Here is a 26,580-nt window from a genome sequence, read left to right on the forward strand (position 1 = left end):
GCTTTTTTACATTAAAAACCAGGTAGCTTTCTTGATATGAGTGACTTAAAACCAACAGCTACTTTTGGATTTTACCCTTTTATATTTTGCAGCACATTTTTTTCCACTTCACCAAAAAAAAAAAAAACCCTCATCCTTCTCAGCAAGTTCAGAAGCTGGCAGAAATTTCACAGCAATAGTTATTCTCAGACTGTTAAGGGAGGCAACTAAGATTTTAAGAATAGGATCATTTACACACCAACCTCCACATGTTAGTACACTCAAAAATGTAAGGGGGAAAAAAAAAAAAAAGAGAGATCAACATAAGGAAAGAATTATTGGGGAAAAGTTATTAAATGTTTACTTACACAGTCTCATCACAGTGGATAGAAACAGGGCACCAAATCAAGATTGTGCATCTTCATTTCAATGTTTCCTAACCTCTGAGAACCTGACTTTGCACCAAGAAAATAAAAATTCATGATGTGGTATCATGCTAATATGAACACAGGTCACCAGACAAGCTGTGAGCTGGCAAGCCATACCACTGCAATTTGAGCTAATGGAACAACAGTCAACAGCAGTACTGGGCTGCCATACTCTGGGTGGATTAGGAGCACAAGAAACAGCAACATGCTTTGATAGCTGGCTTCACAAATTTGATGCAGTGGAGAAACATCATGACTTGGAACCCTGAGATTCTACGCTGGGCGCTGGATGGGTTTGTGGGACTGAGACTGCAAGCCCTTCTGCCCTTTTCTCTCCAATTTATCACATTCCCTGTGTTATCTAGTCTCTGACATCCCCAATCCGATCATGCCTGGCTTAGTTTACCTTCATCAAACTTCCAGAAATTTCAATACAGCTAAAGAACTGTACAGCTCCTTCCAAAAAGAACAAACTAAGTACACATAGAAGGCTTCAGTCCAAAACAAGTAACTTAGTAATGGAAACAGGATCCTGAAAATGGGAAGTGCCAGGCTGCCTTGAAGGTTACAGGCAGGGCTGGGAACACTTTGCAATCTTTTGGATCATTCCTTCTATTACCAGAGATAGAAATGTAAGTAGAAAGTGACCAGTTCTCTGCTTTTGAGTAACTTTCTTCTGTTTTCTTGCATCTAATCAACTTATTTGGACTCACTTATTATTGCTTACCTTTCCAAAATATCTCTCTCTGTTCTAAAGAGCCCCAATATGTTCAGGTTATTTATGAGCTTCCTTAAATCAAATGGTCTATTTCTGAGTGCTTTTATTTTTCTTCAAGAAAGGGTACCAAGAAAGGACACAGTATTGGAAGGATGAATCATATAATCTATAGGGGGAAGTATTTTCCATATTTATAATGACATTTAACATTGTTTATCCTTGGATCATTACAGGCGAGAATTTTCACAAAGCTGGCTATAACATTCATATTAGCATCCTGAACATTTACAATTAATTTCAAACCCAACAGCATGTATGCCAAATCCATACTGTTCAATTCTTTTGTATACTAGAACCTAACAATCTGTTGCACTGAAAGATCTCACATAACTTTTCCTAAAAGAAAGCAAAACGGTTTGTGAATTTTGTTAGGGGAGGAAAGCATTGCCTTTAAAGAAACAGAAGTCTAAGCCCCTTAAGCAGGCAGGAACATTCATTTCCCTAACACAGTCAAACCCAGTTTGATGTACTGCATTACAATGCATATGCTCTATCACTAGCAGTGTTTTGAAAAACCCCTCTTTTTTTAAAAGAAGAGAGGTAAAGGAAAGGTGCTGGAGTGTTACTATCATCTTATGACTTCCCATTAGCATTTACAAGCATTACTAATATTAAAGAACCTCCGAAATGCATGTTTAAAATTCCGCGTCCTAGATGCAGGAAGAGTGAGTCATTTCCCATTTGACAAATAAAAGAGAGACCCATGAAGTCATGGCATTTTCTCTTATTTATACAGCAGCTGCTGTTCTTCCAACATCCAGGTTGCTGGCACTGAGAAGAGAAGTTGGAATAGATTGCCTTTGGGAAATAAATTTTATGAAATTCATATGTAAGATTTCAGATCATCGTTATTAATCTTAAATTTACAAATATACTTGGACATAAATGTATTTACTTTTGGAAAAAAAGAAACCCAGCTTGCTATCGTATTCATTTAGAAAATACGTGGTTATGTCTGCAAGAAGAAGATGATGATTTAAGTACTTAATTCAAGAACTATTAGCTTTCTTTCTTCAGGTGATTTTATTGATCAATCCACTAGTGTGCGCTGTGGTATAAGAAATGTTAGCCACTCACACATAACCCAAACTTAATTTCAACCAAAAAAAGGGGTGGGGGGGGGGGGGGGGGGGGGGGGGGGAGAAAAAAACATCAAAACCTTAAGTGTGATTAAAAACACTATCAGCTTCCTTTTAATTAGTTTTTTTATTATTGTTATTCTCTAATTTTAGTAATAACTATCATCTAACCCACATTTAAAGTCATAATATTAATATTTACACCAGCCAAAACTCAAACTAAAATAAAATCATGCCTGAAATGTAACAACCATAATCTGAAGTTAAACCTTTTTGTGATACTCTAACTCTCCTATTGGAAATATTTTATAAAACAGGCTTTAGAGCACAGCTTCTTAAGTACAAATAAAGGGATTCCATTTGCCCAAAGTCACCAATAACGAGTTTTTAAAATGACTAGCTGCTTATTTATGTGATTAAGGTGTCACTATCATATTGCAATGTTGAAAGGAAAGTCATTTCATTTCAATGACTGTTTGCCCTGATAAACAAAATAAACTTCCACGGCTGTATTCTTTGTCATACTTTCAATTTTCCCTGGGACTTGCAAACATTCTGCAGTTACATCAGTTTAAATTGTTTATTGATTCCAATAGATTGTATAAACACTTTGGAAATATAGCTCAGTGACCTAGAAAAAGCCAGATCAATCAGAGAACTTCTCAAGATTAATTTCAAAGATGTTGTGTCGAGTACGATCAAGGAAACAGAACCATTTTCCCCTGTAATGTGACTAAAGGCATTTATTCTCTTTTATGAGATAAGGATTTTTTTTAAGGTCATACAGACAACATCTACCATGATGGAAAAAAAAGAAGCCTAAAGATTGTGCTAAAGATTAAAGTTATTTTCATGTATAATTTTATCCATTGGGATGAAATACTCCATTAGAAATACAAACAGGATATATGCACCCACGTGCTCCAGTCAAACAGCAGCTTGCGAACTTGAGAGCTGTAATAAATAGGAATTTTCAAATGTCAGACAATCCAATCATCCACTTGCATACAGCAAAAATGTTAATATCCCATTTCAGCAGGAGATACTAATACATTTCATATCAGCAGAATTAATGCAAAAGCCTACTGCAGAATATTTCCAATGCCTATCGTGACCCCTTCCCCCACCATCACACCTCCTAGCCTTGTGAACAACTCAGTGCATGCGGCCTCCATGAAGAATTTATCAGCTTCAAAGACACAGACTTCATGCTGAGCAAAACCACATGCAAGGACAAACTATCAGAGGACAGAAATCAATGAAGTACTGTAGTACCAGATTCACAATTGGAGAGAACGCTACTGTAATTGGGGAGAAGAGGGAGAAACAACTCTTAAAGCTAAGTATAACCTGAAAAGCCACAATCTGCAAGAACTTACACATGGAACAAGAGAGATTCTCAAGAAAACCAAATACATTTAATTCCAAAATAGAAATAAACCTCATAGATTTTATATCCAAGTAAGTATTCATGCAGCATTCACAGTAAGTGGAGAAGTTGCTTTATTCTCATTTAAGAGGACATGAAGTGGCAATTCAGTACAATGAACTTGGTTCTCAGTGTATACTGGTCTGTATGGAGGCACAATAGAAAGGCTGGGCTACACTTAAGCGTTTCACTGGTCTAGTTAGTAAAGGAGGCAATTTTGTTTTGCTTTTTCTTAGAATGACTGATGGCTATGAACCTTAGTATAGATGCAGCTACACCAGTGCAAAAGTGTTTGAGACTGTATTGGTACATACCAGTTCTTGAATTGTAATGAAAACATATTGACATACAAATACTGTAAGAATGCAAGGATTTTAAGTTGAGGAAGTACGCTGCTTTCACAATGCCAGGATACTACTGCGAAGCAGAAACAATTACACACAGACAAGGCCTTAAATCAAAGCACAGCAGCCTATATATTTGGAAGCAGAAACTGACAGCTTAGCTGTGTACCCATTTGCTCTCCCTCTTCAGTAAGAAATTTTTAAAAAGTAAAAATTTCTCATCCTTCCTAAATAGTTTTTCTTACCTTCAAAAGCCCTATTTACAGTTAGACCTTGAAGAAGTAGAGATACATTCAGTACTGAGTTTTTGAATTGGTAAATGTTTTCTTTTGCCTCCTAAGCTTCATATCTAGTCCTCAAAACTGGGGCATGATACATCATCCTCATGTCAAAAGTGAATCCCAAGTGGCAGACAGCCTCCGAGATTTCAAGGAAGGCCCAATACTCTAGCTGAGCAGTTGTCCCAAAAAGGTTCAAGTCGTTCTTGTACTAAATCATTAGTATGTCATAAATGGGCTGCACCTCCTTATCCTCTTTGGAAGCTTTTCCATTACCTTCTATCGTCTCTGAATTTATTCATTTATACACAAAACAGCTTTGACAGCAATCAATTTCAAATTTACCTACCGCTGCAGCAAAATCAACCAATGAAGATGGCAAATAGTACAGATGTTGGTCAAAAATATGAAATAAGGCTTAGGTACTCCTCAGTTTTGCAGATTATAATACGAAACTTCATATTCTTCAAGTGTTGATTTCCAGAGTTTAACTTAAAGAATGCAAAATAAGGAAACTTCCCCAAGAGGCGAGACTGATAAACCCAAAAGATTCAAGAACAACCTTACTACCAAACTAAATGCCAAAAAACCAGAAATAATGACTTTTAAATAACTAGAAATAGACAGGAAACCTAGTTGCAGCCTCTCCCTAGAGCAAGCTTTTTTTCTAAAAAGTCTGCTAAATTTTTCAGTGTTCCACTTTGCAGTAGAAAGTTCTCAGAATTAAAATACACTCTCACAGAAGTAAACCCTGTCTTAGGATGCATGCCACTCTCTAAAATACTAGGTGAATTACCCGTGGTCTGGATTTTGCTATGCAACAAAACTAGTACACAAGATCCTGGGGTGACATTTCAAGATCACTGAAGCCAAAGCTTCTGATAACTGGAATTTTCAAGGACTTCATGTAAGATCTAGTCTTTCGTTAGTATCTAACTATTAGTATCTGTCATTATATCTATTATCAGTAATAGCTAACTTCATGCTGGTATTTCCCTAGTACTTGAAAAAAGATAACATAAAAAGATGGTAGTAAACCAATAGAAGAATATTACAGAAGGGCACCTGATCCATACAGTTAACCTCTGTCTTTCTTCCAACAGAACTTATATTTTTGTTAAATTTTATAGTAGGCAAGATCACATATTAGCAGGAGAACGTAAAAAAGACATTGAGCTGGACTTCACCCTGGAAATGATTATTCTTCAGATCAATGATAAAAAAACAAAGCAAAAGCCTGCCATGTCCATAGTAAGAAAAAGAATCCTTTGATCCCTAATGCATGAGAAGTAGCTTTGCCTCTCAACATAACAGGAATCGTCAAATACTCCTATGATTGCTGCAGTCTCTTGAGAAGAGAATTCCTCTTGCACCAGCAGATAGCTCCCTTCAGAGGACTTCTGTCATTACCTTACAGAATCCACCTCAGCGTTTCTCCTTTTCTTTATGAAAGGTACTTCGCTGCAGATTTCAGTGCTGCAAGGAAGGTTTACCTTGTAAGTTCCACAAAAAACACCATCTTCTAGGAGTGCATGAGGATGTACATGCACTATGAAAGCAAGGACTGGACTTGAATTTTGCTTTCCTGCAGCAACTTCGAGAGAATATAGTGCTAGTGCTCTTTCACAGAGCATACAGGATACTTATCTATGCCCAAAAGGATACTTCTCTATGGACAACCAACCAGCCTGTGGGGGTAAGTCAACTGCATTGACTGAAGCTGGCCACACATCACGAGCAGGAACTGAAGAGTGTGCATGTACCTTTGCTCTGCACAGGAGCTAGAATCAAAATGAGAAGTAGAATTGTACAGCCACATCACTCTGCTTAGTGTCAGTTTGCAACACTAGCAAATGGTTTCCTTAGGTGACCGAAATAATGAAAAATGTAAAAATAAAGTATGAAAATAAATATTCAAAACTTTGCTGACTTGTTCAGCAGTAAATCTATTTACAGTTCTGCTTCTGGCTCAAACCCAGTGGAAAAGGAGAGAGGATTGATTTGTGGTCTCTCTAGCAGGCTCATAGAAGAAAGGGAGTGGAAACTGCTAGAAAAAGGGCTCAGAGGACCTTATGCAAGATCCCAATTTCTGTATCACTGAAAAATATTGCAGTGGTTTAACAACTATTCAGCAGTGCTCTGGGAAGTACTCCCAAGAAGACTGACATTCACTTCACACTACTTCTTAAAAAAGAAAAAAAAAAAAAAAAAGGGAAAAAAGGGAAGTAAAGGTCGAGGTGGGGAGTCAAGTTTCATATTGACCGTGGGCTGACTAGCATTAAAAAAAATAGCCTGGATATGCTAAGCTCTTTGTCTTTGTAATTCAAAATAAAATTGAGGAAATAAACACCAAATACTGTGAGATAAGACTGTGATCTTGCAAGTACACTAACACTGGTATAGTTTCAGTAGTACTGATTTTCTCTGTATTTCTCTGATCTGAAGAACAGCGTTTGCTTGCATTTCCAAACATCGACCTCTGATCCATGATCGTCATTCCAACTATAGCTCTCAGTATACAGTCAGCTAAAGCCATTGTTATCTCAGCAGCATGAAACAGAGATCAAGTTTTTTAGACTATGACCTTTACCTTCTCATTTTGAATTTTTTCTGATGACAAAAGTAAATGCTTACATCTTTAACATAAAGAGATGTTACATCTCTAAAGAGCTGAGAACATTTTTTCTAATAAGAAGAAAAAACATAATTTCACAAGATCACAAATCTCTTCTGGAGAGGGTCTCATAAAAAGAAAAAGCAAGAATATTCAGATAATTTCAAGATTAACTGGCAGATGACTAAATTACTATGCAAGTAACAGCAGCTTACAACATACAAGACTTTCCTGCTATCAATATAAGGCTTTAAATATAATAAATTTCAAAATTTATGCCCCCCCCCAAAGGAGTCCAGTTCAAAAAAGAAGGATAAGAAAGTCACCATTACAGTATCTCTTCCCCAGACATGGGTAACTAATGCACAAACAACATCAGGAGAGAGTGGGGAGGCAGACAAGATGACAAAGAAACCTCCTCCAAACCCCAGATACATCCTAATCTCTGTATAACAGATCTCACAAAATACTGTTACACAGAACAACAAACAAGCAAGTTTTCAAGCAGAGGAAGATGTTAAAACACCAACTTGATCTTTGTAAGTATTAAAAATTCAATCCCCACCTGCCATCTGTCATTTTTCTTTTTAAAGAAAAAAACTGAGACAATTTTTCTATTTTGAGAAAAAGCATTAGGCTGTGTGCAGGCTATAAAATGCACCCTGAGAGCATTGACTAACTGAGGTACCAACAGTAACAAGGATGAAACAGCCTGGAACGAGTGCGAACTAGCCACCAAAGTATATCTCCAAGTAGGGCCTCAGTAAACACTTCAGCACTTAGGACAGGACATCAGTTTGATCCCGAGCGTCTCCCAATTATTTTATGTATTTCCTTATTCAGGCCCAGTTTTGTAATTAGTTTTTTTGCTCCCAGAAAGCCATCTAGTAACTTACTAAACTGAATGTAGAGTAGAAACATTGTGCACCAAGCACATGTTCTACTCAGCAGGAAGTAGGGAATACTCTCCTTGAAGGACTGGAGAACTTAAGCATGAAGAAATCTGTTGCTTTTTGACGTTTCTTCCAACCCACCCTCATGAGACACTGAAGCTGTGAGGCTTTCCCAAAATATTAACCCAGGAATTGAAATCCACTGACCTAAGGGATATTAGAAACTGTCTCCACACCAACCCCATCGGGGACAGGGGAGACCACTAAGAAAACTAATTTAAATATAGCAATTAATATACACACAACTGCTCCAGAGGCCCACACTTCAACTCAAACAAAACATCATCTTAGGATGTCAATAAAGAAGAAAGATTGGAAGATAATACACTGACTAGATTAAAGATAGCCCAAGCATGTGACACACACTAGTCACACATCTGACTACAGAATAGCCATGAGTATGTCCTTACAAACACCAGGCTGAACAACAGTCAGAAGGAAAAAAGGTTTCCAAGTACCTCCATAAAGCCTACTTGACATGTACCTATATTTACATTCCGGAGATTCTAATCGCCTCTGAAATAGTGATTATTTATTTAAGCATTCTCTGTTTTAGACAGACATTGGCAGTCTGAAATCTGGGGCTTCATTGTTTCAGAAAAGGTTAGCAACAGAGATGTCAAAGATCCTTTTCATTCACATATTATTAGGATTTGTATTCACTAAGCAGAGAGGTGATGGCAAACACAGCACCTGAGGAAAAGTCAAACAGCATAGTTGTTGGGCAGAGATTTTTCAGTCTCTTCAGACTGCACACCTCCAAAACACGTAAACTACAGTCATGCAAGTACTGTCACATCATCTGCTTATGTTAATAGTTCCAGAATTTCACAAACAAAACCAAGCCATTACCTTTCCCTTAGAGAAGATCGATTTAGCACAGAACTTAGAGAATGCTTCTGAAATGCTGGAGGTGCTGAATGCTCTAATGAACCAGAATGGGACTGTCTGTTGGGTGGATCTGAGATCACATCCTCATGGCAAACATCAGAACTGTCAAAGTCTTTTCCATGAGTAGATTTTACCTGTAAAAAAGCCCACCAAACCTTGCTAAAATTTATTATGAATATCAAGACGTACATTTTCATATTTTTATTTTTCAAACCAAAAGGTTAAAGGTTGCACATACATGTAGGAATATCTGCCTCCTGGGGAAAGAACAAGGACCCTCATTTCATAGAAAGAACCCTGGTTTAAATTAAACCAACAAGTGTCAAGAGAACTCCACTGGTATCTAATGCACCATCTTATGGCACAGTCTAGTGTAACAGGCCTTTTAATTCCCTTTTCTGACTGCACAATTTAAAGGCTTACCCCTCCCAGGAATCTCACAGATTCAGAATGATGCCTGACAGTCTAAACAACACAAACCTCAGACCCCTCCTCAGTGTGGGAACCCTTGTTCTTAGACTTTTTTTTCCTCACTATTTGCTGTTCCTCAAGGGAAAACTCAGGTCCATCCCTCTTCTAGTTACTCCTTTCATAGTTCCTCTTAACCTGAAATGTACCACTAAAATGTCTCCATGGATTACCATCCCCTTTTACCTGGAATGGGGACTTTTACAGGAGCTGTTTCCCAAAGCTGAAGAAAACACCCAAAAAACTACAACAAAACCAGACCAACAATAATCAGGTTATTCATTAGCTCTTTCCAGGCTGCAGTGTTTTTTTCCTCAGCTTTGGGAAACACCTCCTCTTAAACAAAGCTATATTATATTTCTGGCAAGAGAAAGATACATTCTCTTCAGCTCTGATTTTGTGAGAATCACAAGTGATTAGAGGCATCAAGAACATGATGAATTGACCTGTAGCTCAGCTATCTACATTCTCCAAAAAATGACTGCTCCTAAAATATACTTTCCCATTGGGGAGTAGAGGGATGAGGAGGACAACACAACGTTAAAATAGCCCCATCATTAAAAAAACCACAAAAAACCAATGACATATTTAGGATATTTTATAGATGATCTCTATTTTCTTTACAGTTTCTCATTTACAGCCATGGAACAATCCAGAAGTGGCACAATATATTAGACTCACATGGTAGGCAAAATGGCAATACCTGGTAATAAAAGTTTAGAATCTGACAAAAGTGCACTTAACATATATAAAGGTTTATCCTTTTAATTCCCCCTCTTTCCTCCTCCCTGTTACCTTCAGTTTTCCCAGCCATTAGGAAATCTAAGAGGACATACATAATTAAATGCCTAAATCCACAATTTCTGCAGTACTTCAGGAACACAGGCAAAACCAGTTAAATGAGGATGGAAAGAATAAAGATCACCAAAAAACAAAGGAACCCTGACATTACTCTTCAGATCCATTTGATACACAAAGCAGCTAAAATTTGAAAAAGCAAGGACATGAAATAACAGAACAATGGCTTGCCAGTTGTACCAGTGCTACCTTTGCATACAATTCTGGAATGAAGCGTGCTCTCAGAATGACTGTGAAGGCACATGCAAACTGCCTCCAAAGGCTCTTCTACAGCCTTGTCACGAGCCTTAATGCCAAGAAGCAAGTTCTGTACCTACAGGCATGAATATCTTATAGAGTGTTAAGTTTCACATTTCTATTTGTAAATAATCTGTCAGCAGGTCTAAACCAGGTTAGATAAGATTTAAAATGTCCCTTTTCTTGCTTTTGATACTATAGTAGATAAAGTTTAAAAAATACGTACACAGGACAATCCTTCTCACTCAGAGCTTCCCAAAAAACAATTTGTAAACAACAGCACTTCAAAGTACTCACTTTGGCTTTCTTGGGTCTGTAGCTGCCGAGAAGAGAAGGATCTGGAGAAAGAAAAAAGGTACATCCCAGAAGAAATTCAAAAGAAAATCTGAAAGTCTTAAATGTTACAAAATCTTTTACAAAATAGCTTACCTCTCCTCCCAAACAGTACTAAAGCAATTTATTATTATACATTGTGAAATTCTAAACAGTCTCCTCAGAATAGTTCAGGAAATCACTTTCTTTAGCTGAAAACAATAATTTCACATTTAATGGAATACAATGTTTATAATAATGAATGGTGTAAGCACCGTCTTCTGCATAGACAGAAGTGGCCATTTTGTTAAACTATTAATTGCCTAAATCAATATAAAATCAAGCTCTACCAGTCTCAAAAATTCTTAACGTATATCACACTACCTTACTAACCTTTTCTGAACAAGCTTCCCAATGATCACCTCTCCTTCCATGACCTCTTCATTCCTTCCCTCACCACTGACCCACAAACACGAGTATGAAGCCCATGGAAACATACGTGGGGAAACTATTAGGTCCGTACCGGGTTAGGATGTTTCATCATTGTCAATACACACCTCACCCCTGAGGGACTGACATTAAATTAGGTCTGGCTTCTTGATCGGTTGTATATCAGCCTGTACTGAACAACCCTCATACTGTGACCCAAGCCCAAAGAGATACTTCTATGCTGTATAGCAATGTAAAGACACCCCTCTATTAGTTACCTGCACAAAACCAAAAAAGGACTAAACTGTGCTGTCAGTATTAAGATATCTAATCCTAGGAATCTGTTTTTTTCAGAAGTTACAGTAAAGCCTCAAAACAGCGGCAGGTGACCAGTGAATCCTCTGGTTATGAATAGTGAGGTAGATTTCAGTCTCTTAACCACCAGCCAGAAACTATCAACTCATTTCGTACGTATGCAATGGTATCAGATGATAATAGGTCTGTTACGTTATCCAGCTACTGCAGATTGGGAAGTATGACCCCAAAGGAAATGTGAAACCTTTAAAATTCTCCACCCAGTGCTACTACAAAGAACAAAAGTAAAATAACAAGTTCATTATGATTTGCTATATAACAATTTATAATTAGCGAGGAGTGCAATAAAAATGAGGCATTAAAATGCTCATATTGCCAGACACATGCAATAAAATAAAGTTTTAGGGTACTTCCTTAAATTTCTGGTCGCACACCTTTTATTAAGCTCTCACTTACTGATCCCAATGATTATAGACTGACTTTTTTTTAATAAATTAAAAAAGACAAAACAAAACCCCCAAAACAAAATAACCTCACTAAACTACTGCAGAAAATAAAAGCATTAATGAGATATATAGTAGAAAATACTGACCATGGTCTACCTTGGTCCAGGCTTCCACTGTATTTTCTCGTGTGGGATACCAGGTATGAAGTTTAATACCAGGACTTGGTTGTTCAACCTGAAGCAAAAATACAGTTAAAATGCTCAGTATCAGATCTATCAATTTCTATCTTGTCCTGTTTTCGTTCATAAGATCACATCTAGTCCGTTCTGAAATATTTTATTCTTATTTAAATACTATTTAAAACTATTTTCACAGCGCTTTGCTCATATTATGTGTATTATTAGCATTAGTGTGCATAAACAAAAACAGTACTAGAAAGGTCTAGAATACTCTGACTATCATATTGTTCAAAGAAAAAAAAATGCAGATAGTTTCTCCTTCATCTATAATGTCTGCAGTCTTTTTAAACAATTTTTGGTATCTCAAATTTATTCCAAACAGTTCAGATCTCACCAAGAGAGATCTGAATCTCTTCCTAATTAAAAAAGTTACATTTAACATAATCTAATTTTAATCTTCACATAACACAAAATCTCCAGGCCAAAACACTCCTCAGCAGTAAAGATGCCCTAAAACAAGCATTCCCAATCTAGAAAGGCCATGACAGTCAGGATATGGTGCATTATGAGACAAGCTTTTTCCTTTTTGGTACAAATAACCAAGCAATCAAAATCAATAATCAGTGTTTAAAGATGCTATAATTAAACAGTGAACTTCACCTATACATCAAAACCCAGAAGAACTGATACAAAGGAGTTAAAAGAAAAATATCTGAGAGAGAGATAAACACTAGGTTGATAAATGATTAATGGCTTATTAAGGCTAATCTGAATTTCCAACAGGTATCTATACGTAGAATAAAACTTGGAAAAGAATTCTAAAATTTGACAAGATATTATTAATTCATTTGTACATCAACTAGAAAAAAATTAAAGTGAGAAGCAAACTAATTAAACACTAAATTATCTCAATGGCTGTGACAAGTGTCCAGAATTGTAGCCAAATCATAATGTCATAGCACAGAGTCAGAGCAATCCCATCTCTGCCACTACATGCTCAAAGTGGTATTCTAAAAATAAAGGATTGTTACAATCATAAGAAAAATAGAGGGAAAAAAAAAGAGAATATGATCCTCCAAGAGGCTGGGAAATCTGGCCCATTCATATTAAAGCACTTAAACACAGTTTCTTTAAATAAGTACCTAAGTTCAGAACAATTTTTCACGTATGGTTAACAAGAAGTCCTTATATGAGTGCTAAGTCAGGTTGGTTACGAACTCTAAGTCAAAGTGTTAGAGATGCATCTCTGAGCAAAGGAAGTGTTTCAAAGATCATAGGATGCCAACATAAAAAAAGTTGAAAGAGAGGAAGTGTAAGTGTTCATAATGTGACTAGACACTCTTTCTTTAAAGTCTTATTCAGGAATTTTTAATACCAATATCAATTACTTCCAAGCTGAATTTATACACCTATTATCCTGTCTAGTGCGCTGGAAGAAAAGAAATGGGGCCTCAGAGAATTTAACGAAGATATTCATGAAAGAATTTGATCTTTGTCTGTTACTAACGCGGATAAAAGAAATTTTATTTTAGTTAATTTTACATTTAAATCACTATGTGACAGACTGTTAAGGAGAGAAAAATTATTCATCTAAACTAAGAGCTGAATGAATTTTTGGAGCAGTATTTAGTGAAAGAACAATATTTGATCTGAGCTTAAGCTGGAAGCACTTTGGAGAGAATACAAACCCGTCTAACTACAAATGGAGGTTTATCAGTTTCTCTTCTGAATTCATAAGGACCAAGGTTTAAATGGGCCAGTCGTTGCCTGGCTTCTTCTGATAGCTCACACATTCGTCTTTTTGTGTATGGAGATGGAGAACGTGATTTAGAAGCTATTGTAGGCTGCTCGTAGTTCTTTGTTGCTAAGCTGTGCCTGCTTTTCTCAGGTGAAAGAGTATTTTTCTTTGGTAACTTTGTTTGCAGTTTTCCATTTGGGGTTGAGTGATGTACCCAATTCAAATCACCCTAAAGTGAAAAAGAGAAATTATCTGGTTTGACAGCATGCAGAACAAAGATCACTGAAAATAATGCAAACAGGGAACTAATAATTTTAACAGAAATAAACACCATGTCAGCTGATGTTCCCCTCACAAAACTATAATCAAACAGCAATTTAAAAATCATCAATGTATTTACCATTTTCTCTGAAACCAGAAGGAGGTTAAAACACAGATTACTACATGTTAGGTGTTAAGGTTAAGTGTCTCATACTTACCCGATTAGCTTTCTCACACAGTTAGTGTACAGAGACTGTAAAAAATTAAAATGAACTTGTGACAAAATTCAATTAACACAAACTTTACCTGGATTGGACATACACAGATTTGAAGCATTTTTCATCTGTTTAAACTTTTTTTAACCTTTTAAAATTCTTATCCTTTAAAATAAAATAAATAAATTAAAATAGAAGCCTGTTTAATAGTTTAAATTATATTCATTTAGAGTTGCCTAAAGCCTCACAAGAAGTGTAATTACATTCTCTGATATTTATATTTTCTTGGATCATGGTGAATTTACTAGTTCTTTAATCAAGATCACTATAATCAAGAAGCTATGTTTAGTAAAAAAACCCCCAAACCTCACACTCCCCCCCCAAAAAAAAACCCACCCAAAAACTTTAAAGACCATCTTCCAAATATCTTCTCAAATCATGTGAATAGTTTTGCAAAAGAAAAGGCAAAGCAGCTGTTTATTTGTAAAACTGGCATTTGACATACAAAATACGGATTTTGTAGCTAAAATTTATCAAAATCACACCATTATCAAATATTGTCTTAAAAGTCTATCTCTCAGTTGATACTGCTTTTAAAATACCTACATACAGCAGAATGAAGGGAAGTGGAGGAACAACCAACCTGTGCTGGTTTTGTCTGGAATAGAGTTAACTTTCTTCATAGCAGCTAGTATGGGGCTGTGGTTTGGATTTGTGCTGAAAACAGTGTTGATAATACAGAGACGTTTTAGTTCCTGCTGAGCAGTGCTTACACGGAGTCAAGGCCTTTTCTGCTTCTCACCCCACCCCACCAGCGAGTAGGCTGGGGGTGCACAAGAAGTTGGGAGGGGAAACAGCTGGGATAGCTGACCCCAACTGACCAAAGGGATATTCCATACCATATGATGTCATGCTCAGCATATAAAGCTGGGGGAAGAAGAAGGAAAGGGGGGACATTCGGAGTGATGGCGTTTGTCTTCCGAAGTAACCATTATGCGCGATGGGGCCCGGCTTTCCTGGAGATGGCTGAACACCTGCCTGCCGATGGGAAGTGGTGAATGAATTCCTTGTTTTGCTTTGCTTGCCTGCACGGCTTTTGCTTTACCTATTAAACTGTCTTTATCTCAACCCACGAGTTTTCTCACTTCTACTCTTCCGATTCTCTCCCCCATCCCACCTGGGGGGGAGTGAGCGAGCGGCTGTGTGGTGCTTAGTTGCCGGCTGGGACTCAACCACGACACAACCTCACCACCTCCCTTCTCTCAACAGAGGATGGGGGTGGTGCTGTTGTAGTTTTTGTTGTTGTTACCAGCAAAGACTACCAGGACTGACACCCCCTCCAAATAACTATTAACTTCTTCAGTGACCAATTTCAAATTCTGGGAAACTGTTTCCAACACTGAAGTTTTGTTTGAAATACATTATCATTCCTTTGTAATTCCTAGCATTAAAGGAGCATTCAATTACTCTACAAGCTTTATAGGTCAAGGCAGTCTAGATTATACAGCTCTTATCAGGCTACTTAGTCAGCAGTGTGTTTTAATTTTGAATACCGCAGTATGGATAATTAGGCTTTTTGGTCAAATCTGGCCCAAATTCACATTACAAAAGATCAAAAATATTGGTACAGCAAGACTTTTCTTCCTGTTAGAAATTCTTTTTCAAGCTTGAGGAAGTTGACATTACTCTTAAATCTGAATGTTGTATGCATTACTTCAGAGGAACCCAGAAATAAAATATCCAGGTTGCTTATAAGCCTTTCCCTCTACACCCAACAATGAATGAGGTTGAGGTTGTGTGCTTGTTTTGCAACAACATAGTTTGAATCTGGCAACACACAGACTGGTCATGCCACTGTCTTTCTCACGCCAGTACTAGCACTTGTGCAGCTGGTAGTGAGCCAGAGTATGGAACTGGCCTTAGCAAAACCAGACCTAATTCTCTAAGACTAATTTCAATTTCACCAGAAGTAGGCTGTGCTTCTTCTGGCTTACACCAATCACGAAACTAGACCTTCACCGCAACACGTGCAAATTTGATACGCCATTCATAATATATTAAATACTTTCAAGGACATTTTTAATTTTAAATCAAACTGCCCTTACTGAAGTCACCTTCAGTGAAGTTAGTTTTCTGACAATGCCAATTTCCACTGATTTTTTTTTTTTTATTCTTTACCTAAGTAATATATTCCTTTTGCTAAATTTGGAGTAAACTTCTCAGTGAACAAGCAATGCCACGAACAGGTCAAAGTCACCTAACCCTCTTTGCATGCAAGCCTTCCTGACAACCATTCCATTTTAATGATGTTGCACCATTTTTCAATAATCTAGCAAAAAAAGGAGGATGTAAGAGTAACTTCATGTAATGGCTTGTGCCACGAAACCCAACCAAAAATTCCAATCAGTGAGACCAGAGAAGAGTGCTACCAAATGAACAAACACATCAGAAAGGGTTTTTTTTTCTCCAGTCTTTTCAGCTACTTCACCTTTAACTTGCTCGTTGCAGAAACAGCATTTCCAGATTAATATTGGTGACAGCCTTTTCAACAGAAATCTTCATTTCCATTACTGTTACTGATATTGTTATGGAAAACAATTAAATTAATTGGTTTGTTTGATAATGTACCTTCTCTGACTTCACCTAGCTTTCATTGTCCCACCTTAATTTTAAGTGTCAGTAAGGAATGGTGAGAAGGCATCTTCCCACCTACAAATACACCAGGGATTGACACTTCAGCTGATCATAGAACACAGCAGCTGATAATTGTTTCAGATTCAAGGAACTCTCAGCATTTACTGTCATGCACCAAACCCACTCTTTACTCATACTTGATTAAAAATTTAATCAAGTTGTCAAGCACCCATGACAACTGCTTTAACCACAACAAAAGAATGAGAAAAGTTTGAAGTGAGCAGCACATGCAAAAATTGGAACCAAGGCTATCAATATTAAATCTAGAAACAATTAAATTATGCTAACCTGTTTGTGACTTCTTCCTGAGTTTAACAGACTTTCTGTAATAAGGGAGCTTGTAGAAAATCTCAATTTTGGTGCAATTCCCTAGAAGAGAGACAATAATTGAACATCAAGCTCCAACTCAAGTTAAAGGGTATCAAGGAAGTAAATGTCACCTAATGTAACAAACCATTCCTAATTTTCAGCCATTTCCTTTGTTAATTTCAGCCTTTAATAAAGATAATTAGAAAAGACAGAACAGCAATGGTAAATGTCAAGATGCTAACATTTGCATTTCTGACAATTCAATTACAGATGATTATATTGCTTTCGTACAACAATTAAGGTCTGACTTTTATTTCAATACATTTCTTTGTCAAAAGCACTTTTAAAGATTTTTCATGCCATGCTATATAGCATCAATAAAAATTCCAGTCATGCTCTAGAAGTTTCATTAATGCTAACTTTGGAAACTTATTTATAAATAGTCTCAATTGTGCAATCTTTTTTGTAAAAACATTTTGAAAATTAGTCAATTACCCTGCAAATAACTATTCATTTTGTAACAGTATGATTAAGAATCCCCTTTATTCTGTAACCATTACAGCAAAGTCCAATTTCCGTGGATTGTCTCCCATGTTCTACAACCATGTTCCACTGCCTTTCAATCCCCTCTCACATATGTGGCTGGCAAGAGGCAGCCCTAGTTTGACCGATCTGGAGTCAGTGGGGTCCAACTGGGCCTCCTGGTCAACCAGCACACATGTACTAATGGCCAGCAGGTCCTTCCATCTTTACATGGCTAACAGTTCCTGTTCAACTCATCTTCTTCAACATAATACCTTTGAGAGCTCCACTTCTTGTTAAATTTAGCTAGAATTGGGCCACATATACAAAACTTACTGGCTGTAAATGGCAGAGATTATGACACAGAAGTGTTATTTCCCAAACCAGCAACATTAGAAAAGGCGTAAAAGAACTAAAGGCCACATATGCTATAAACAAGTGGGAACCATCTAGTACATCTTACACAGCTCTGCAGAAGCAAAGAGAGAATCAAGCATCCTTAAAACTTTCTACCCTCTCTTCTTTCAGCATGGACAGTTTGCTGCCCTGAGGCATCTGTGTGCATGGGCATTTGTGCACATGAACACACAAAATCACTGAGAAATGAAAAGGAGCTGGTCTGTTTGTGACTCTGCCCCACATTCTTAAGAATTAGCAGGAACTTCATGAGTGAAGTCTATTCTCTACCATCTGCCTAAACACAAACTGATTTCCCATAAGGGAATATGATCTGGCCCCAGGTTAGACTGTGGACATGAAATGACAAAAATGCCAAGAAAGCTCAGTCATAGCAATTAACAGAGTCCAGGATTCAATCAAGTCAAGTTATGGCATATAAAAGAGATTTTAAAGCTGACCGTCTTTAATCAACTCATTTTTATTACTAATGAATTGTCAAGTGCTATCAACAATTTAAAAAAGGATACCTCAGAATTAGTAAGTCTTCTATAAAAAGCAACAACGGAGCACCTACTGCTCTTACAGAGACTGAGAATGATTACAGAATTGTTAAACGCTCATAGCTAAACAAATCACACAAAACCATGGTTTCTTCAGAGAAATGGTTTGTGGAAAGGGAATATGGGATGGCACTCGCATACATAGGCATGGATATGTCAAAAGTAACCTATAGGCCAAAAGCAATCAGAGGAGTAGTTCTGTTTTCTGCAGTTCCCAAACTAGGGATTGCTGAAGGATATTCAATATAGTATTACGTAAAGTCTGTCGTATAGACCCAAACATATCTGTAAATGAAAAACCAGCCAGAAAGTTTTTGGAATCTACTCCTCTGCCTCAGGCTTAGTGGCGTCTGCAGCCCTAAGCGGGCTTGTCAGTCCCTCTGTACCAGTCATTAAATAGAAGTGATATGGACATAATATTAATTTTCATCATAGAAAAACTGCAAAGGTGGTTCATATTTAGAAGAACCTAAGTTAGAAAACAAGTCTAATATGTGCTTTTGACTGTAAGGAGCATGAGTACAAGTCTGTAGCTTAAAAAAAGTATATATGAACATAATAGAAGGTCTTGTATTGGTATGCTAATGAAAGATAACATAACTAAAAATAAACTGTTTTAAGTAACATAGGAAATACTGCATGAGGGTGGGGAATGGCGATAAGAATGTCTGTAAGAAGTCACAACCAGTCAAAGCTTAAACAAATTCTGAAAGGCAAGGGTTGCAGAGAAATACAGAAGAGCCAGCAAAAGCCTCAGCTGGGCAACACTGGACCAGGAGAGATAACTCGAGGCACGTCTTGTATGCGTGCTGTGTTTTAAGCCTCATAAGACATTTAGCCAGAGACATTATCAGCCAAGTGCCAGATTTCTGGAGGAGTTCTGATCCTCTCAACTTGGGATTCCTTCCAACTGGCAGATTAGCAGTGTTAATCAGACACTGCTTGTCACTGCCTATCTGTACTCCACAACCGTAACCTTGCTGTTGCTACCTTTATGTTTTTTTAATAAAAGAAAAATTTATTGGGACTTAAAGTGCCACTGAAGCACAGCTGTCAGTCAAAAATACTCAACATCTCAGCTAGCTATAAATAACTTTTCACGTGGGAAGAAGATGGCTTCACTAGCATAGGGATAATGTGAGTGTTCTCAAGACCTTGTTTAACACTTTCCCTTTTGCTTAGCATTCACATTCAGTGCTTGGTGCTGACAGAGTTAGCAGGACACACTTGTCAGTAAAGCTTAGGGAACACTAGAAGGTGGAGGCATTTGAGACTGCATTTCTACTGGAGGTAAAAATCCTCTCACAGCTATCCCATTTGGCAAGCAAGGAGAGGAACCACAAGTTCTTGTCGGGAGCCTCCCTCCAATTCCATCAAACACAGCTTCTTTATTACTCCTGAAAATGAGGTCAGTATGCCAAAATCCTTTCTTAAACTATTCTGTCTGCAATGGAGATGGAATGGAGCAACAGATGCTTCTGCAGTCCTTGTTCCAGGGCAGAGACGGATTTCATTTACACTGTTCCCGAGGACATGGAAGTACATTTCTGTCTTACATCAGTCAACTTTTTAAAGCTACTACAGTGTCATCATTCAGCTACACATCCAAATGACTCTGATCACATCTTCTCACAGCTCACAAATTATGGCACTCTATTAGAAAATACATACTTTTTGTATTAAAGAAGTCAGTCCAACAAAAAACCTCAAACTTGTCTAGTGGCTTTGCTTCTACAAAGATTCATTATATTGCATTTACAAAAAACCTGAAATAATTTTGCCAATAACACCTCATTTATTACTACCTCCCTGTCTATTCTTTCTCAATACTAGAAAAGTACCTATTCTAGAAGCAATATGAAAGCAATACAGTCCCATCCCCTCTCTTGAGCCACCACTAACATGTATAGGATAAGCCATATCGAAGAGATGCTACGGCCAAAAAATGATGGCTGTTTTTGCAGGGACAGTTTAAGCTGCTGCAGAACCATATATTTTGTATCACAAAATCACAGCTTTAATTCATTCAAATGCAATGCAGCATTAGACACCAAATTAGCACTTCTAATTGCAAGTGACTGGGCAATTTCCAGGTTGCCCTTGCAGGGTAAAGATTATAGCAGCTAGAAGATACCAATGACCTTTAATCAGCATTTCCCTCCTGCCATGTGTTTTTAATCCAATCACAACGGACAGGGCAACTGAGTCCCTGTCTTCCCAATCCAAATGTCTTGCCACTCCACTAGTAAAATTTAACAAAAATAAGACAAACAAAACAAACCCCAAAACACATCTCCCACAACATCACCGTCATCTTCAAAGCACCTTCCTGAGTTACTCCACTGATACCTAAGATTCAACAGTCGCTCTATGAAAGGGAAGCGTGAGAGAAATTCGTTTTCATTTAGTATGAACTTGAGCCCTTATCTCCAGAAAATTAACATTCATTCATTGTACTCATTGTGCCATTAGTTGTCATTTATCATAGCTTTTTTGAAACTGTAGAAAAGGCAAGTTACTAAATGAGTGTGAATGGCCTGAACAGATCTTAAGAAACAGGCTTTGGAACTGAAAAACAATCATGCAGCACTAAGGTAAATTTCAGTTACTTACTATTTTAATGGTGATCTTGCACCTCAGGGAGGCCCACAGGACAGATGGCATAGCACTATAAATTTGTACTGACTGTCATTGTCCTAAACAGTACCAAAAATGGTCTGAAACAAAATGCTACAAAGACAGACTGAGAAGGAAGGGTTACATGGTTTATCTGTTGAGAACCATGAAGTTGATAGGACATCTCTGTCTTCTCTTGCATCCCCTTCAGCTACCAACTCACCACAGATTAAATTGAACGTAAGACATGTCCTGGCGCCACATTGCAAAACAAGTGGAAACTAACTTTTTCACATTAAATAATTTCTTGAAGCATTTTGAAAAAAGATTATACCTTCACCAAAGTTCAACTGTGGATTTGTACGTTCGACACCTGAAATGGCAAAATCTGTCAGAAGTAATCACTTTTCATTTGAAATAGTTCAAAGGGTTTCTTCAGTGAAACACACTGTATCATAAATACAATCCACAGATATTCACTCACTGTAAAAGAAGAGGACCTCTTCATTAAAATCTCACGATCTAAGCCATGGTGCCCACAGGTAAGCTTAGGGTCAGGGAACAGGAAATCTCTTGTATTTTCTTCATATGTAGCTAGAATTTTTCCTACTAAAAAGAAAATATATACTTCAGTTGGAAAATAGACAAAGCCATATAGTACAGACACCACACACAGACACCACATATTGAAACTAAGATAAACTTTGTTCTTTAAAAATTAACAGCGTGGCTCTAAAACTCGTATCACACTAGGAAGTAACCTCATCAAGTTAAATCAGCAGCAGAAATGTGCAGAATCTGCTCTGAAAATATGTTTCACTGTTATTGTGAAAAAATTATAGAACACTTAACACAATCTTCTTTAAGAGACATGAGAAGTTTTCTCTAGCCAATTCTTCAGTACTTTTCCTCTTTCTTTTTCTTCCATGCCATAGAAGAAACCAGTATTTTTTTTAATGGCAGCCAATCCCTTATGAAAAACTGTATCATTCCATATTACAGATTAGTAATAGTAGTAGTAATGGTAGGCATGGTAGTATGAAAGAAACGCAAGCAACATCAAAATCATTATGTCAAGATTTTCTCACTATCCTGGTTTGCTACTTTTAAAAAAAAAATATTTTCTTTAGGGAAAAACCTTGAATGTATATTATAAAAAAATTTAAATTGTGCTATTGCAGTCATCTTGTCAGCTTATGTGGGGCTGTATCACACCTGTCTCTGACCCCTGAAATTAAGTTCCTTATCCAAGATCTTTTACCCTCCCACAACAAAAAGCCACGTTCGGTACATTTCTTTAAGTAAACAGTCTGGTGCGTCACCTGAGAGAAGCAATCATTTCCTTGAAAGTACTAAGAACAAGTGACAGAGAGTGCTTTTAATACCACAGTTTCCAAACGAGTCCTCTTTAAAACTTGACTTTATTTCCAATAAAGTGCAGATTTACATTATTCATGGGAACACTTGAATTTCATTAAAATAGATTTTTATAATCACACAAACCAATAACAGAAGTATGACAAATCTCTATTTATTATCTTCACATATCCCAAGAGACCTGTAATACTTATAGTGAGGATAACAGTTTTCCCAATGGTCACCATTAAAACGGAAGGAAAAAAAAAAGCGTCATTCTGAGAACAAGATTATGCACTCTGAAATTTCACAGACAGCCACTTTGCAAGTGAATTGTGATGCAGTTAATAAGTGTGCACTGGATGATTTCAGTTTATTTTCCATTTTTAAAATATTATCACTTTCCTAAGCCTGAGTATAGTACATTTCAATTTTCAGTTATTAGTCTCTTTCAGGAATGAGATCCTCTTGATCTATTAACATTTTATATTCAGAGGACTATTTGTTGAAGAGCTTTCTACGTTGTTTGTGTGTTGGAAAAAGTGATTGTGCTCTAATGGGCAATGTCCTCATGGAAATTCACCTACTAAACTGCATAATTTATGAAGAGACTGATACAATACCTGGAGGAATGAGCTGTATTAGTTCAAGTACTGCTGTGTCAACTAGAAAGGAAAAAAGTTTTTTCATGAGTTAAATAAACTAAAATGGAAGGTAATTCTCATAATCAAAACCCAAGAAAACGGTTCACTGACTTAAGCTTCATAGCACTGTACATAGCTACACTACTTCCACTACACCAACAATAAGAGAAAATTAAGAACAGCTTACATAAATACCACAGATGAACACAATGGCATTAGTAGCATACAAATGACAACTCTAAATTTGACTTAGAACTTGGGAAGTTCTATCTGCTGCCAAGTTTGTCCTTTGGAGATAGCTTTTAAAGAAGATGATGCAAGCTTCGCCACTTTTTCAGATAACTCCCAGTATGAGGGAGCATATTCCTGGAGTTTGAGTTCAGGGTCAGTGTTGTCTCACTACAATTGATTATGCTCCACATGTGGCAAGACATATAATTTTCTTACAAAATGAAAATAATTATTTTACAAAAATCAAAGGTTTATGCTTGTATTATTTGAAAATTAATCAAATAAATGATCAGATAAAGGAATCCATTACCTGTCTGGATAACCAGCTGTATTTTCCATTAATTATGACATTTAACCCCTTTCCTGTTCTAAAGTACGTAGCATACATTTCTAGAGGCATTTTGTTAGTTAACAGTATTTTGGGTAAGTTACTAGTAACCAGAAGACAGCAAAAAACCTCTGGCTGCCCTGACAATGAATCTTCTATTCTGAAAATCCACTAGTCCTAGAGTAGTGCTTATTTCGTACATGATATACTACATTGGTTACCCACTAGCTTTTCTGAGAACAGGCTCCTGACAGAAAAATTATCACATACTTTAAACCTCCAAAGTCTTTAGAGTCCATACATGCATGACATTAATGCATACAACATAGTATACATAAAAAGCAGAACCTACGTTCCAGTAACTCCACAAGGTCTCCAGGATCAACTATATCAGCAAATGCCTGGAAAAGAAATTAATAAATAATAATAACGGCATGGTCAAAGTCATCAGATGGACCTCTGGGAATGCGAAGGGAAAAAAAAAAAATAAAAATCAATATTCTTCCTTGCTTCAGATGGTTGCCAAGAGTCCTATCTGCACTGGAAAAAGAAAGGAAACTGAAATTATCATTTGGCACCTGATCAAATTCATTGAAAGGTAACAGTTCTTGTCATATGCTTTCTAGCCATTCAGGGTTACCTCTCCGTATTTAAATTAGGAGGTATTGTGAAGAGTTGAACACATAGAGACAAGTATTGTCTGAGAAAAATTCAAGAGAGAAAGATAAATCACTGAATGTACTAGAATTCTGATATATGAAGAATATGTTCTTTAATATATTAGTAATGCTTTAAGCTTCATTTTCATGGAAGTGACTATTCATGTAGAGAGTACTGTTCAGGATTTTTTTTGACCTGAATCCCACGTGAATAGATGGCAAGGAATAGGGGAGGATGTTGCACTGGATATTCAGCAGCTAATAGACTTCCCCCTAATTCTGTACAAAAGTCTCAGCAGAGTGGTGTGTGTAGATCACTTTGCTATTCAAGGTACTAACACTAAAAAATACCAAAGTACCACCGCTCCACAAGTATCTAGACCTATTTAATAGCTATTTGTAAGAAGACAGACATTATTCTCAGCTTTCTTGTTCACCTCTTTTGTAAGGAGATAGATCCTGGTGTCTTGGAGTTCCCCTAAATTACAATGAAAACAGTATTCAGTACATTTCCCTTAAGTAGTTTGTGGTATGTTTGCCTTTAAAGAACTATGGGTTTTTTTTCTCTTCAGTAGCTGGTGAAATGATCACTGTTTGTATCTTAACCACATCACCAGAGCATCATCGATGTTTACTCAGTCTGGTTTTCAAAGTGCTGGGGGATGCTTAAAGGAAAAGAACTAGAAAGGGCAAAGTATTATTATTCATAGGTAGTCAAGAAGCCAGATCATATCTGTAAGATACTGTGTTTCATTATCCCTGTGGTACTAATAATGAAGCTAGTAGGGACTCAGAATGTGATAAACAACTATAAATTATAAGGCCAGAGTACCAACCTGGGAATTCTGATGACAAACCATGAAAAAAGTATCTCACAGGGAGAAAGACGTCACCAAAAAGGCTTGAACTGCTATTCTATCTTTCTACTAAATTAAGTTGGCTCTGTTATATCTTATAGTCTTTGTTCTTCACCTTGCCATAATTTTTAGAGCAACATTCAGTTCCTTCCAAGCCAGGAAAACAGACACTGAAAAAGGACGGTTTACAAAAGAATGAACAAATACCTAAAAAGCCTCATCATACCTCATAATCTTCAGTACGCACAATTCTTGAGTCACTGTGTGGATAATATAAGCACACACCTCCTTTGTACTGAAGAGAAGCAGGAGTTATAATGCTATGCCATCCTCAGTGTGATTACTTGTGCTCAGGAGTTTTGCAGCGAGTTTTTGTGGAGTTTGGGATGGGTTTTATTTGGCTTGTATTAGCTCTTGACATTATCTTACCTTTTCAAATACTAGTTTTTCTTGAAAGAAGAGTGGAAATGCTGCAGGGACACATTGAGTTTTTTTGTACTGTCCAAGTACAGAGACACTGAGATAAAGTTCCTCTTTGTCTTTCAGCAGCACTCCGGGGCAAGTTATCTGCAAGAGTAACACATTCATTAAACAAACTGAACTTTAGTTATAGAAGTAACAGCTGTTTTCAAGATAAAAATTAAATGGCCAAGGCTGAAATGGTTGACTTCTGAGAGTCAGATTATAACAGATTAGAGTGAAAAAATTTCTTTCCTAAAGCAATTACATTTGTACATACTGACCAGGAAAAATAGTCATAATTTTAAAATAATCAGGACCAAATACTGTAAGTAAACATACTCCATTGTCTTCAACCAAAACTGAAACCTGGTATTCCCAATCCCCGTTTAATACAGTTAAAGGCATGCACTGACTATGTAAGAGTTAATCAAGGGTCACATCAGGTTCTATACGAAAAGTCATGTACAACGAACTCTGTATGATGCCAAGACACAAAAATCCATCCAAATTTTAGCCTTGCCAGAGAAAGAATGAAGCTGGTAAATGTACATGCTTAGACATCCATATCCTGTCCAGCCACCAAAAAGGGCAAGTTTATTTGCAAATATTATATTAACTTTTTCTTCTAATATGTAAATGAGAAAAAGCAACTGTTGTTCCGTTACTATCAGACCCACGGCACACAAAGTTTTATCTGAGAAGTTTGGCCGCT

The 26,580-nt window shown here is 37.0% G+C and overlaps 1 protein-coding gene across 1 annotated transcript in view; it reads right to left on the reverse strand.

Moving 5' to 3' along the window:
- The window catches only part of SPATA6 (spermatogenesis associated 6), a 40,268-nt gene that overhangs the window by 8,519 nt on the left and 5,169 nt on the right, over nt 1-26,580 (reverse strand). The window contains exons 2-10 of the mRNA XM_059822053.1: nt 25,836-25,973; nt 24,243-24,291; nt 23,311-23,352; nt 21,816-21,940; nt 17,214-17,294; nt 13,706-13,984; nt 11,985-12,072; nt 10,634-10,674; nt 8,735-8,907 (exon numbers count right to left, since the gene is read on the reverse strand). Of these exons, the coding sequence (XP_059678036.1) occupies nt 8,735-8,907; nt 10,634-10,674; nt 11,985-12,072; nt 13,706-13,984; nt 17,214-17,294; nt 21,816-21,940; nt 23,311-23,352; nt 24,243-24,291; nt 25,836-25,973 (1,016 nt within the window). The remainder of the gene's footprint in view (nt 1-8,734; nt 8,908-10,633; nt 10,675-11,984; nt 12,073-13,705; nt 13,985-17,213; nt 17,295-21,815; nt 21,941-23,310; nt 23,353-24,242; nt 24,292-25,835; nt 25,974-26,580) is intronic.

This window comes from Gavia stellata, chromosome 10 (genome assembly GCF_030936135.1).
Source record: "Gavia stellata isolate bGavSte3 chromosome 10, bGavSte3.hap2, whole genome shotgun sequence".
Classification (NCBI taxonomy): Eukaryota; Metazoa; Chordata; class Aves; order Gaviiformes; family Gaviidae; genus Gavia; species Gavia stellata.